The sequence below is a fragment of the Anser anser genome (assembly GCF_964211835.1).
Source record: "Anser anser genome assembly, contig: HAP1_SCAFFOLD_136, whole genome shotgun sequence".
Classification (NCBI taxonomy): Eukaryota; Metazoa; Chordata; class Aves; order Anseriformes; family Anatidae; genus Anser; species Anser anser.
The window spans coordinates 65072-79927 of record NW_028154175.1 but is presented as its reverse complement, the minus strand read 5'-3'; the positions used below and the strand labels follow the sequence as shown (position 1 = coordinate 79927).

Genomic DNA, 14856 nt, shown 5'->3' with positions numbered 1-14856 from the left:
AGAAATTGCAAGTGTGGTCCCTTCTGGGAGGATGTATCAGATTTCCTTGAATTAATCCAGCTCTCTGCTATGATTGTATGTGTCTATGGTGCAACATGGTCTCAGTGATTCTTTTGGTAAAGTCTTGAGACTTTTCACGTATTTTGTCTTTTTGGTTGAATAGTTGTTTTGTTAAAAGGAGTCAAACTTTTCTCTTTCAAATTGTTGTGACAGAAAATTTACAACTAACTTTAGTAATCCAGTAACTATATAGCCTTTTTAAAATGAGCCTTCTTTTTGGCCTTTCCAACACAAACACAAAGCTTATGAAGTCCCCATTAGTTAAGTTTTCTGCAGATTTTCCCAACATTTTCACTTTGTGAGAAAATATTAGAATAAGGAGCTTGAGGGACTTTATCGTCTCCCCTACCTTTTTTTTTTTTTTTTTTTTTCAATTTAGATTCCTCCATGACAAGCCTCAGTTAGGAGTGAGAAAGGGGAAATACAAAATGGGGACACAAAGAGGGAAAGAGAGGAAAGATAAACTATGTGTATGTGTTTTCTTTCATTCTGACTTCCCATTGCTATTTCCAATGTCATAAATTAAGTAAGAGGTGGCATATGTAAATATTTCAGTCTTTATTAGAACTCCTGTACACTTTCAGAAGCAAAGTTGATACCTTCCTAGAGTGCTTCCCTCTTTTTTTCCTGTTGTCCAGAATAGTTTAAATTTCTCTTTGCTTGCGCTCTGATTTATAAATGTATATATGTGTATATATCTGTATGTCTGTCATCTTAAAGTTGCTGAGCTCTTTAGAAATGATGGCAGTGGTAGTGGTGATGGGAACATGGATTTCTTCCTTCCAACTGTCCATCAGCATGGTAAGCATTTTGGATTAATCTTTATTTCTTTATGCTAACTGTAATATCCCTCATGAACTACACTACTGACACAGTTTATCATAGTGTTATTTTGCTTGTGGTTTGAGATATATCATAGAGTCCTGTCAAAACATTCTTTCCCATTTTAAAAAAGGCTTAATTTCAACAACAGTCAATACTAACCGTAATACAGAAAATAACAGCTTCTCTATCTTCAAAGCTGTATTTTTATAGAACACAATGTAGTTATTCCAGAAGTAGTTAGAAAAATTAGCTTTGTTTGTAAATTTTGTAAAATTTTCTGGAGAGCAAAGAGGAGAGAAACTTTTTAAATTTAAGGTAATTTAAAAATTACCTGACTGTGTGTTTTGATACTTTCTTTTGCCACTTGCTTTATGCTTTGATCTCTGCATCTCAAAAATACTCTTAATAAAAAGTGGTGTTAGCTCTTTTTTTTCTAAAAGAATGCTTTGATTATTTTTCATTTTTGAAGTCTATTTTTGTCACAACATACAGAAAACAAAGATAATTTAATCTTGAGAAAATTAAAAACATACAATATGCAGAAATAAGATGAAAACAAAAGCACCTACTATGAGGGAAACGCTAATGATGGCGGATTTTGAATTAAACCCTAGAGACCTGAAAATATTGTGTTAGCACCCATTATCGAAATCAAATAATTTATTCCACAGTGACAGCCTGATTTTCTGTTTTATTTGAAAATACAAAGGAGTTCAGTTTGAACCTGAGAGTAAGTCTGTGGTTTAACCACTTTTTGGAACTTCCTGGGAAGTGTTGTTTCCTCTTCTGTGTTTCCAGATTTTTTTTAAAATGCCAGGCTCTTTCTCTTTCTAAGCAGCAAGTTATCTCACACAAGATGATCATTACAGTAGTAGAATTTCCTGGACTAGCTTTTTCTTTGTTCCAGCTTCAGTTAAAATAGTACCTGCTTTTGTCCTGTCTGCACTGCTTACACTGTGTTTTACCACGTAACTCTCCCCTACCCTAAATTCTAGTTCATTTTCCTTAATTAGACAAGTAATTTTATTTTTGATCCTCTCTTAAAATATTTGCATTTTATATGTTGCTTTGGAGTGTTGTTCCATAGAAGGGCTGCCAGGACTGCATTATTGAAAGTGAGTTCCTTATCCATGTGGATAATTATTCCACATTTAAAACAAAAAAAAAACACACCACAAAATGCAAAACAGCAGAAATATTCCAGTTATGCTTTTCTGTGTGCTTTTTGTAACAAACTTCCTTAGCTTTTAAGAAAAGATGGTATAAAAAAATAACTCATTTTGGCACTTGCACTTACAGCCAGCTTGGGAATTGCATCCCACATCGTTGTGACTATTGAGGCTTCTGATGATGCTCATGGCGTCTTTGAGTTCAGTACTGAGTCACTCTCGGTAAATGGAACTGAGCCTGAAGATGGAGATAGCAATATTATGTTGCAGGTTAGAAAGTTTTGGGTCTCATATTGCTATGCAATCCTCTTTTATGTCTATTTTACAGAGCATTCTGCAATATTTTTATAATAGGTCTACAGCATTTTAACTTAACTTTATCATGTACATTTGTCTTGACATTTTATACTTCACTTTCTAAAGTGTATCTTTCAGCTTAAAACTAAAATGTTTTATATAAGTTTAAATTTACTTCTACTTGTTTACATTTGAGGTATGAATATTTTAAAGTAAGTGCTGATGACACAACAAATACAGCAAAGCTAAGATGATAAAGATTACACTGTTTTTAAAATTAGTTTATTTTTAACTCATCATGTCAATGACTTTGCACTGTATATAATGGAGGGGCTGGATTGTGTGCAGCTTGCAGTTGGCAATGACATGCTTAAGATCCTCCGGGTAAGGATTAAGGGACATGGAAATAAGTTATAACAATAAGATGAAGTTGTTGTGGGAGTCTGCTATAGACCACCCAGCCAGGAGGACAACATTGCCAAATTATTCTATAATGAACTAAGGGATATCTCTAGGTCATCTGCCCTTGTCCCTGTGGGTGACTTCAACTTCCCAGATGTTAGCTGGGAATACCATACAGCCAATACAAACAGGTACTGGAAATTCCTGAGGCACGTTAACAATAACTTGTTGGTACAGTTACTCTGGAAGCTGACTAAGAAAGGTGCCCTCCAGATTTGTTGCTTGTAAACAGTGAGGGTCTTGTGGGTGAAGTGGTGATTGGAGGCTGTCCTGGCCATAGTGACCATGAGATGGCTGAGTTTAAAATCTTTGGTAATAGGAGGAAAACTGCCAGCAAAAGTTCAGCCCTAGCTATGGAGACAGCAGACTTCAGACTACTCAGTGAACTAGTTTGTGAGGTCCCCTTGGAACCTGCTTTTGAAGGTATTGGAGTCCATCAGTGCTGGTTAGTTAAGTAACACCTCTTAAGAGCACAGGAACAGGCAATTCCAAAGAGTCAGAAGTTGAGCAAGCTGGGCAGAAGGCCAGCTTGGCTGAGCAGGGATCTTATTCTAGAATTTAGGCGAAAAAGGAAAATCTGTGGGCATTGGAAGCAAGGTCAGTTGAACAAGGACTACAGAGGTGATGTTCACTCAGAGTTGAAGCTGGCCAGTACTGTGGGGACAACAAAAAGTGCTTTTTTTAAAGGATGCTAACAGCAAAAGGAGGAGCAGAGAAAACATTGATCCATTACTTGTTGAGGTTGGTAACCTCACAAATAAGTACGCCAATAAAGCAGAGGTTAATGCCTTCTTTGCCTCTGTCTTTAACACCAATGATGGGCTCGGGGACACCCAAAGCTCTGAATTTCAGGACTGTGATGATGATAAACTCCCAGCCAACTTTGAACTTGTGCAGGATTTGCTGCTCCAGCTGGATGCATATAAGTCTATGGGGTCCAGTGGGATTAATCCCAAAGTACAGAAAGAGCTGGCTGATGTCATTGCAAGACCTCTCTCAATAATTTTTCAATAGTCTTGGAGTCTGGAGAGGTCACAGTTGACTGGAATTAAGTTAAACGAGGAAGTGCTGGATTCTGCACCTGGCAAGGGGCAATGCTGGCTGTACGGACAGGCCTGGGGACAAGAGGCTGAAGAGCAGCCCCATGGAAAGGGATCTGGGGGTTTTGCTTGACAGCAAGAGAAATATGAACCAGCAGTGTGCCTTAGCAGCCAAAATGGTCAACTGTGTTCTGGAGCATAAGGCACAGCAATGCTGGATGGTCAAGGGAAGGGATTGTCCTGCTCTGCTCTGTGCTGGTGAAGCCTCACCTCTAGCACTGTGTGTGCTACAATATATGAAGGACATAAACTATTAGAGAGCATCCAAAGGAGGGCTACTATGGTGGTGAAGGGTCTAGAGGGCAAGAAGTATGAGGAGCGGCTGAGGTCCCTGGGTTTGTTCAGCCCAGAGCAGAGCAGGCCGAGGGCAGGCCTCATGGCGGCCTGCAGCTCCCTCACGAGGGGAGCGGAGGGGCAGGCGCTGAGCTCTGCTCTCTGGGGACAGCGACAGGACCCGAGGGAACGGCATGGGGCTGGGACAGGGGAGGGTCAGGCTGGGGGTTAGGGAAAGGTTCTGCACCCAGAGGTGGTCGGGCACTGGGACAGGCTCCCCAGGGACATGGTCACAGCACTGAGCTGCCAGAGTTCAAGAAGCATTTGGACTACTCTGTCAGACATGCGATTTGATTTTGGGTGGTCCTGTGTGGAGTCAGGTGTTGGACCTGATAATCCCTGTGGATCTTTTGTAACTCAGGATATTCTGTGATTCTGTGACTTTGCTGTATGCCATTTTACACTTTTATGTTCTTCTTTCTTATAGTACAAAGAAATACATAAATCTTTGTGTTTTCCACTTAGGTTGTGAGAACTCATGGGGCCCTGTCTGAGGTGACTCTGTATTGGGTCATAGTCTGTGATCTTACAGAAGACCTGGTCTCTGCATATGGGAATGTAACATTTGATGTTGGCCAAGTGAGAGCAAATATTACCATACAAGTTTCTCCTGACAACGTGCCTGAACTGGATCAGGTGTTTTCAGTTTTGATCATCAATGTGTCCAGTGGTCGTCTTGGAAATCACACTAATGCAACATTAACAGTTTTAGCTAATGATGATCCATATGGACTGTTCATCTTTTCTGAGAGAAACAGACCAATAAAAGTTGAGGAAGAAACAAAAAATATCTCCCTGACAATAGTAAGGCTTGGTGGTCTTCTTGGTACAGTAGTGGTTACATACAGAACTTTAGGTGATGATGAAAAGTCACCCTTTCTTCCACCTGATGTTGTTAGAGCAATACAAGGAGAAGATTATATACCCATTACTGGTTATGTGATCTTCGCAGCCAATGAAAGCGAAGCCACAATATCTTTGCCTATTTTGGATGATTATGATCCTGAGAGGTCAGAATCTGTTTTTGTGGAGCTAAACAATACTGTTTTGATCGACAAAGTACAGGATCGGCCAAGTAAGTGTCTTTCATATGTAAACCAAAAGCTTAAATATGTAGGCTAATATTTATATTTAATAGGATAAAATGCAGCAATTGAAATTACAGTAAAATTTTACCTCTGCCTAACTCTGTATAGTTAAGAATCCTGTAAGTTATATGTCAGAGTATCTCACATTAAGTATGAAGATTCTGTGTGTCAGCATATATTTCCTTTACCACAAAATTTTGTCAGGGGTGGACATTTCTTTCTCCCTTCTGCATCTGCTTTATCCCAGGTGTTTTAGGCCAACTGTATTACTGTATTGGTTTTGTGTGCTAATACCTGCTCACCTGTTGTTTCTGTAAAGCACAATGATAGGAAATAAGCTAGTTGCACTTACTGAAAGCGAAAAAAGCCTTTTAAACATTAAGTGGTGTAGAATTGCAGCTTCATGCTGGCTTTTTAGCGTAGAGGATGTTTGCCCGATCAGATAAATTCAGGTCATTACAGCCTTATTTATGCTTAAGAGCTTCTTGGCATGCCTAATTTCCCTTCCCTCTCCCCCATGACTCTCCCACATTAATCTTGATTTTTAAGGGAAACACTACAAAAAATTCTACTGGGAAACTGAAAGGTTACTTATAGTTCATCATTGCTAGTGTAAAATTCTATTGTCCTATGGACAAATAAATAAGTAATTTTGCTAGTACCTCACCTCTTCAAAGAACTGGTGTTTTGTATGCTCCACAGCAGGGTAGAATAATAAGTTAGTAAGAATGTGGATTTTCTGACATAATATAATTCAAACATCAAAAATATGCTTGTGCAGTTTGTAGTTATATTTTGTCCAAATCTAAAATGAAAATTTTATTGAAAGCTAGTAGTGGCCATCCACTAAACTCAGGTGTATGTATATGAACGGTATAGCCATATATAGGAGGCATTTCAGGCTTGCTCTAAGAGGTTTTTTTTATATTTCAGTTGTAAATTCTCCTCGTCTTGGATCAGTGGGTGAGACTATAGCTCATGTAATTATCAATGCCAATGATGATGCTTTTGGAACACTTCAGCTTTCAGCTTCAGCTGTGCGAGTTGCTGAAAATTATGTTGGACCAATCATTAACGTGACCAGAACTGGGGGAATTTTTGCAGATGTTTCTGTGAAATTCAAAGCTATGCCAATAACTGCAACAGCTGGTAAGAAATCAAAATAGCAGAAATACACATTCTGTGTTAAACCAGAAAGAGCATACTGTATGCTTCGAGTAACCAAAGCAAGCAAGTGTGTATTGAATGCAGTCTAGTAAAACAAGTAGAAAAAATACCAAAGTGTGAGATACTTACTGAGTGTACTTAGGAGACAGGAATTCAGGTCCTATAGAAGAGACCTTACATCAAATTTAAAAAAACTCAGAGATATCATCACTGAAGAATCTAGCAAGAAAACTAAGGAAAGGAATTGGCTGTTTGTTTCCCTGGTGGCCACTCACTTTCTCAAAAAAATAAAATAAAATAAAAAATCCTGTAGTAGTATATATAGCTAGTACTTAGTCCTTTGTACATATTTCAACCTACCATACATGGCTTATTTGAGTTTCTTGGAGGGAAATTGAGAGCTGGTGACTCCTCTGTGAAACAGACAAATGTTAAGCACAATTCAAGAAGACTTTTACTTTGCAAATGAAAGGTAAAGCTCTCAGGTGATCCCTGAAAAGCTCCACGAGGGAAGGAGTGACCTTATGTCCTTTAGTAAAATCTCCTTTGAAAAAGGTACTTCTGTTTCATTTTATCTCTTGGAAAGCCAGACAACTATCAGAAATCAAATATAGAAATGTCACAGTTGTGTGATCTTCTCAATGGAAGATAATAATGGACCTTTTGTAATTGCTTCTTGGACTGACAGTGTAAACTCTGTTTTGGCCAAGATGAGATTTATTTTCATCCATCCAGATATCTAAAAGGCACTAGGAAATAAACAATTGTATTTTCTGGGTATGAAGATAAAGAAAAAAAAAAACACAAAAAAACACACCAACATATGAACACAAGGGAATGCAAAAAGAACAGATAAATATTAGTGCTGATAAACATTAGTGATGTTTCATAATGAACCAGAATGCCTTAATATTCTTCTGTGTTTTGATTGTTTTGTTATTTTTTCATGTACAAATCTAGGTGAGGACTACAGTGTAGCCTCATCAGATGTTGTCTTACTAGAAGGAGAAACAAGTAAAGCTGTGCCAATTTATATAATTAATGATATCAATCCTGAAGTTGAGGAGTCCTTTTATGTTCAGCTGCTGAATCAAACGACAGGAGGAGCCTTGCTTGGATCTTTGACGAGGGCAGTCATAACCATTGAGGCTTCTGATGACCCGTTTGGATCCTTTGGTAAATGAGTCTTATTTGCATATTTTCTCTTGTCCAGTAGCAATCTGCTGATTTGTGGGTGAGTTATTACTGGGCAATGGAATAAAAATTTTCAGAATACAAAAAGGGAAGTCTGGATGAACACAGTAAAGGACAAAATAAGATAAACTAAATTAAAACGTGTAAGTAAGGGCAAATGGTGCCCTTATATAGCGAAATTGAAGCATTCAGTCAACTTATATATCAAGATTTTGTGAGACGAAGGTGGATTTTGGAGTCTCCTAATGGGGATGGATTTTAATTTAATTTGTATTTTTTTATCTATTCTAAATGTTGCATTTCTGCAATAGCTTGAAGCTTAAGTTTACATGCCAAAACCTGTTTAGATAGTGCAGTGTCATTGTTTTACAAAATAATCAGGCAAAGCAGGTTTAAATATCTGGGGAAATTGGAAAGTACAAATATGACTTAAATTGCATTCTTGTATGTTCTGGTTGTTAGTTATTGTAGTTTTTCTTCTTTCTATCATTATCAGTAAAATGGATTGTGGACACTTTCCAAAAATAGTTTCATTACACAGGTTTTGAGAAAAAAATGGTAATTTCAAAAATTTAATGACATTTTAGAAATTTATCTTTTCTATTTATTTTTTCTATTTCAGTATTTCTGGTGTATGTTTTCCAGCCATTTTATTTGACTTACTCTTTCTCCCTTTAGTACCCTACTTTATTTCAGTTATTCCATTTTATCAGCAAAATGTAAAGGAAATTGACAAAAGTAAATAATTCCACATGGATAATTCATTAACTTCATTCTTAACAACTAAAGATTTTATACAAGAAAGACTTATATTTGAAACAATTTAGATGGAATATGTTGACACATTTTTTCCATACGTGACATAAAAAATGATAAAAAATTTCCTCACTGGGAAAAATTACCTTCTGACCGTCTTCTAAAAACTTAGATCATGGCTAGCCTTGAACAATGGATACGTTGGAATAAACTCTTGGGTGGGGGCTGAATTTTCATGCCAATTTTATTTGCAGATAAAATGATACTGAAAGTTCAATTTGAAGTTTAAACCTGATTAACATTTTTTTAATTGTGCAAATGAATGCAATCAAGTGAAATAAAATATATAATTCAGTAACTAGGATGGTGTTTTTATTTTAAATATTACTGTTAATGAAATACACCTCTTTGTGCTGCACTTCAGTGTTCCAGATGACCGAATTTACTGTGGAGGAGCCTGAATCTGGATCAGTACCCATAAATCTGCCAGTAATCCGCAATGCTGGGACACTTGGTAACGTTACTGTTGAGTGGGTTGCTACCATTGGTGGACACCCTGCTGATGAGGACTTGCAGGTTGCCTCAGGCAATATTACTTTTGCCCCTGGGGAAGCCTTTCAGATGCTACTATTGGAAATCCTGGCTGATGATGTTCCAGAAATAGAAGAAGTAAGTCAAGCACTTACATCTTCCTTGAAGATGGTATTAATTTTGACTTGTTCTAGAAATATGTATGATGGAAAACAAGAAATGTTCCGGCAGGAAGGTGCTATAATTTCATGTTATACTTTGCTTGTAATTATTGTTAGAAAAACCACAAATTGTCTAGCTGCATTACTTCTTTTTCTTTTCTTCTCTTTGAGATTGTCCGTGTAGAATTAACTCAGGCCTCCAATGGTGGTGCTATTGGGTTAGATGGCGTGGCAAGTATTATAATACCTGCCAATGATAATCCTTATGGCACAGTTTTCTTTCATCAATCCTTATATCGAGTTCAGGAGCCACTAGAAAGAAATTTGCTGGCAAACATAACAGTCAGGCGAAGGTTTGTATAATGTTTGCTTTATTTGTAATTACTATTTATTCTTCACTTTTGTTTCCACTATAATGTCAAATTTCATGCTCCTCTCATAAAAATATGTGCATCAATTCTTTGATCTGCCATCTCAATGTATTTTCATTTCAAACACATTGTTTTTGAAGTAGATGTCTGTGTATTACATAAATTACTTAAACGTAGTATACATTGAAATGCACAATGTAAACTCAGCGTACACAGTGTACTATTCATTTTGTCCGTTTAATCATCAAATCATTTAAACCTGCATGGTAGCCTGTTCCTGTGATTTGAACAGGAGGACAAAATGGCCAGCCCTTACAGGATGAAAATAAGAGAAGGAAAACAGGTTTTATGCATGTGATCCTAGAGGAAGGATGATAAGTCTGGGTGTCACCGGCTTTTTCTTCCTTGCAAGTAAGGAGAGCTGCCAAGTCCTGAAGAAGACTAAGTTAACTCCTAGAACCAAATGTTTACAAATATGCATTCTTAACAGACTACTACCTAAGCTATAAATAATCAAACTTGCTATCCACAAAAAAATAAGATAACTCAGTTATTCTGGTACTAGTTTCAAAGGGAATGCATTTTGATGTGTTATTTGGAATTTTTCAGCAATTCAGAAAGGGTCAGTTGATTTTGTTCACTTCTATTATTAACCCAGAAACATGTAGAATATTAGACATCCTTTGTCAACTAACAGAACTTTATTTTATTATAATGTCTTTTAGTGAGGGAAGATTTGGTCAGCTGCAGATTTTCTACAGCACTTCTGAGACTGACGTTGTAGCTCTTGCTGTGGAGCAAGGTCAGGATATCCTGGCCTACTACGAGCCTCCTGTACAAGGAATTCCTGACAAACCATCCAAGACCAGAGTGAATGTGTCAGCAGCAAGTGACCCTGTGTATTCCTGTGCAGCTCAGTGCCTAAAAGAACAAGCATGTTCAGCCTTTACATTTTCCAGTGCCTCAGGGATTCCTCTCTGCCTTTGGCTGACGTCAGATATCAGCCCATTAACTAACAACACTTCAGGGTTCCGGACCTACAAGAAAAACGTTACCAGTGCATTCGCCCTCTTCAGCACACAAGCCATCGCTGGCAGTGATTATGAACCTGTTACAAGACAGTGGGCCATAATGCAGGAAGGGGAAGAGTCTGCAAATCTAACAGTTACCATACTGCCTGACAGCCTGCCAGAACTGGATGAGAGATTCACTATAACCCTTTTGAAAGCAGAACTGATGAACGTCTCAGCCAGCTCAAAAAACCAACCAACCATAGGACAGCCAAATACCTCCACAGTTATCATAATGATGAATGGAGACGCATTTGGAGTGTTTAAGATCTACAGTGTAAGTCCCAATGCAACAGAGAAAGGTCTGTATGTTGAAGTAGAGGAACGTCCTCAGACCAACGTGCAGCTAATGATACACAGAACAGAAGGCAGCCTGGGACAAGTGACAGTGGAATGGCGTGTCATTGGTGGGACTGCTACTCCAAACTTGGATTTTATAGGTGTCGGTGAGACTCTGGTGTTTGCTGAAGGTGAGACAAGCTCTCGTTTTGGCTTCTGTTTTGTAAAACTAAGAAAAAGAAAAAAGAACGTGACAAGTACACGATACTGTGGATGTTTTGACAACTGATATCTTCTTCTTAGGCTAAATTTTCCTGAATGCTAAGGATACACGTGCAAAAGAGTATGGTTGTTCATTAGCATGTAGCATTATCTTGCAGAACACACACAGTGGTAGCAAAGCACAATGAAATATCTAAGCACAATAAATACCTAAGGGTTTTTATTAAAGAAATATTGCAGTATAAATATTGCACTATAAAGATTTCCTTTACCACATAAGTAAGGATTAATAAAGTCGAAGATAGTTGTTACAGCAAGGATAATGGAAATGAGAATCAGGCCTAAGTGGTCTTTTGTTAGCCCTCGGTCACTACAGTACTAATTTTTCATGACATCTCTTTAAATTCTGAGATCATATTGTAACATAACAAAACATATTTAAACGTAACATAACAGAACATATTTAAAAGAATTGCAAACAGGACAAACAAGTCCCTCTCAGACATTACTTAAGTACCATGCAGCATGCTGTATTTTATGCTGTATTTTATTTTTTCAAAGTCTGAGTTAATCGAACTGATATTTTGAAAGCAATTTCCAGGTGCGTAGTAAAGATTCTAGTGTGCTAGCTTGATAAATCATCTGAATAGTAAGGCATGGCTGCTGGCAATGATTGTGAGGCTGACATGTAATTACATTACCAGTTATAAGTTTAGTAAAAACTGATTTTGAAGTATTTTGAAAGACAATCTAGCAGGAAATACATATGTATTCTGTAAATTGATATTCTAATGATCATAAAACACAGCTGGGTTATGCACACGCACTGAACAACAGGATTGTGTTGTAAATTTTAATGGATATATAGCGACTAGAGATTAACGGTGTTTGCTGCTTACATTATTATTCTTTGATAGTCCCAAAGGCAAGGAACTAACAAAATGTCATCCCATTTCAATGCATTCCCTGGCTCAGTAAATGTACTCATATTGAATGTACACCCTTGTGTAAATGGTTCATCGGAGAGCTTAGCACCTGGCAATTTATTTTTTTTTCAAGAATGATATTCCCCTTTTCTAAGTTAAATTTTAAAGTCATAGAATTTGTAATGAAAATAAAGAATTCTAGGCACTCCGAAATAATTCCTATATAATTAATTTCTACATAGTATATTTAATGATGTGATCGTTTTATTGGCTTAATGTGACTGATCAATAGTAATTAGATAAAATTTCATAATGACATTCACTGACTTCCAGAAAGGTAAATAAGTTTGTTTCATGCAATTTTAATATATTTTATGTATTTAATTATTTTCAAAATGAGATGATTGAGTCTTTTTACAAGGTGGTTTCCAAGTGGACACACGGTTGTATACGTTCTTCTCCTTGTAGGTGAAACAAAGATGATGGTCACGCTGCCCATTATAGATGATCCAGAGCCAGAGGATGATGAAAGTATTGAAATCAGCCTGGTCCATACTGAAGGAGGGAGTCGAATTTTGCCCAGTTTTGACACTGTCACAGTGATTATTCTGGCAAGTGACAATGTGGCAGGAATTATAAGCTTCCATACAGCCTCAAGATCTGTTATTGGTTGTGAAGGTGTGTTCTTTGTGTTGACCACGCTCAAATTTTAATGCCAGTTTCCATCTTTGTGCTTTCAGTTGATAATGACTCACAATGATTGTGTTTCACTGTTCAGAGAACACCAGCAAGAAGTGAATATCCACATACCTGACATGTACTTTGAACTCTTGCAAGCATTCATAGAATCACAGAATGCTTAAGGTTGGAAGGGGCCTCTGGAGGTCATCTGGTCCTTTCCCCCTCAAGCAGGGCCACCTAGAGCAGGTTGCTCAGGACCATGTCCAGGCTTTTGAGTATCTCCAAGGAGGGAGACCCCACAATCTCTCTGGGCAACCTGTGCCAGTGCTCCCACACAGCACAAAAGTGCTGTCTGATATTCAGAGGGAACCTCTTGTGCTCCAGTTTGTGCCCGCTGCCTCTTGTCCTGTCCCTGGGCACCACTGACACGAGCCTGGCTCTGTCCTGTTCCACCCTCCCTTCAGGTATTGAAGGACACTGATGAGATCCCCCTGAGCCTCCCCTTCTCCAGGCTGAGCAGTCTCAGCTCTCACAGCCTCTCTTCCCTTCCCTTGATCACCTCGGTGTCCCTCTGTTGGAGTCTTCCCAGTACGTTTAGGTCTGTCTTGCACTGGGGAGCCCAGAGCTGGACCCAGTGCTCCAGGTGCAGCCTCACCAGTGCAGAGTAGAGGGGAAGGATAGCTCTCTCAGCCTGCTAGGGATACTTGGCCTAATTCAGCCCAGAATGCCATCAGCCTTCTTAGTAACAAGGCATGTTGCTGGCTCCTGCCCAGTGCAGTGTCCAGCAGGACCCCAAGCCCTTTCTGTCAAGCTGCTCTCCATCAGGGTGCACGCCCTGGTGCCTGGGGCTGCTCCCCGCCAGGGGCAGGACTCTGCCCTTCTCTTTGTTGGCCTGCACGAGGCTCCTGCCAGCCCACTTCATGACTGCCAACATACACACACCTAATAGTCATAAGCAAATCAGATCTATCAGCGACTTACAAAGAATTTAAAATATTCTAGAAAACATTCCTGCAGAAACACTAGGGTAACATCTTCCCTTTGTCTGTCCCATGAACCTGATGTTTTTTTATGGCAGATGATTTGGGAAGTAGCAATTATAAGAGAAAGCAAACATTTGAGAAAGAACAATAATAATTTGGTATGTACTAAACATTTCTACTATTGTTTTAAAGAATACACGGCATGTTTCATCTACAGTTTGATGCAGTTTTGCATAGGATGATAATAGTACTGGTGGTGATTGCTTTAGGTGGCCTTTGATGGAATCTCAGTGTATTGCAGTATCACGTTTCTCTGATGTTTGAACTGATGGGCAGGGAAAGTTCACAAAACAGGAACTTGTCCCCTAATGTGTGCACTACATTTTCTGTTTGAAGAAAAATGGCTTTCTCAACCAAAGGTTTTTTGTTTTGTTTTCCCAACATGAAAGGGCATCATAACCTTTGGTTTTTTATCTAGGTATGGTTTGTGTTAATTCTGTGCCAAGCCAGATGTGATATGATTAGCTAAGAAGAGCTGTTAATGAGCACAAGGAATTAATAAAAACTGTCTCAGTCCCAAAGTCCCTGAATACTTTCAACTGGTTAAATGTTATTCATAGCATGCTACCAAATGCTGGCTGCTTGAAACTGAAGTACTTGGCTATAGTTCTATTATTATATATAGTTATTATTATATTATTTTTCCAGGTTGTGAAAAGAAATAGTTCATTGCCTTCCAGCCAGAAACAAAACAAGTGAACTAAGTGTCTTTGATTAAAAAAAAAAAGAGAGAGAAAAAGGGAGAAATAGAGAAAGAGCAAAAGAGCTAAGGCATTTAGATTATTTTAGTTTGTCAAAATATTTTTTTCATTCGAAAGCAAAATTTACCAGACATAAATCCAAATATCATTACTTTTACAGTTATTGTGTTATTGAAAATTTTCTGTTAAGTGAATACATTTTGTTTTCACAATGTGCATGTTATTTTTTACCTTATTGAGGATAAGTGTAGTATTTTTTATTGGACAGGGGTCTGCGACAGTTGTGTAACTGTATTACAAGAAAATGCACTGCAGTAGCTTAAAGTAATGAGGAAGAGGAGAGCGGCTGATGCTCCCTTCTTCACAGCGATAAATACCCACCTCTTTGTTTCTCTATGTAAGAGATGCATCACTTATTAA

General features: G+C 38.1%; 1 protein-coding gene across 1 annotated transcript in view; it reads left to right on the top strand.

The window, feature by feature from the left end:
• The window catches only part of LOC310890428 (adhesion G-protein coupled receptor V1-like), a 93710-nt gene that overhangs the window by 53671 nt on the left and 25183 nt on the right, over window positions 1-14856 (top strand). The window contains exons 33-41 of the mRNA XM_083852787.1: window positions 781-861; window positions 2185-2324; window positions 4712-5321; window positions 6268-6483; window positions 7462-7677; window positions 8876-9120; window positions 9315-9496; window positions 10240-11054; window positions 12480-12689. Coding sequence (XP_083708913.1) covers window positions 781-861; window positions 2185-2324; window positions 4712-5321; window positions 6268-6483; window positions 7462-7677; window positions 8876-9120; window positions 9315-9496; window positions 10240-11054; window positions 12480-12689 — 2715 coding nt within the window. The remainder of the gene's footprint in view (window positions 1-780; window positions 862-2184; window positions 2325-4711; window positions 5322-6267; window positions 6484-7461; window positions 7678-8875; window positions 9121-9314; window positions 9497-10239; window positions 11055-12479; window positions 12690-14856) is intronic.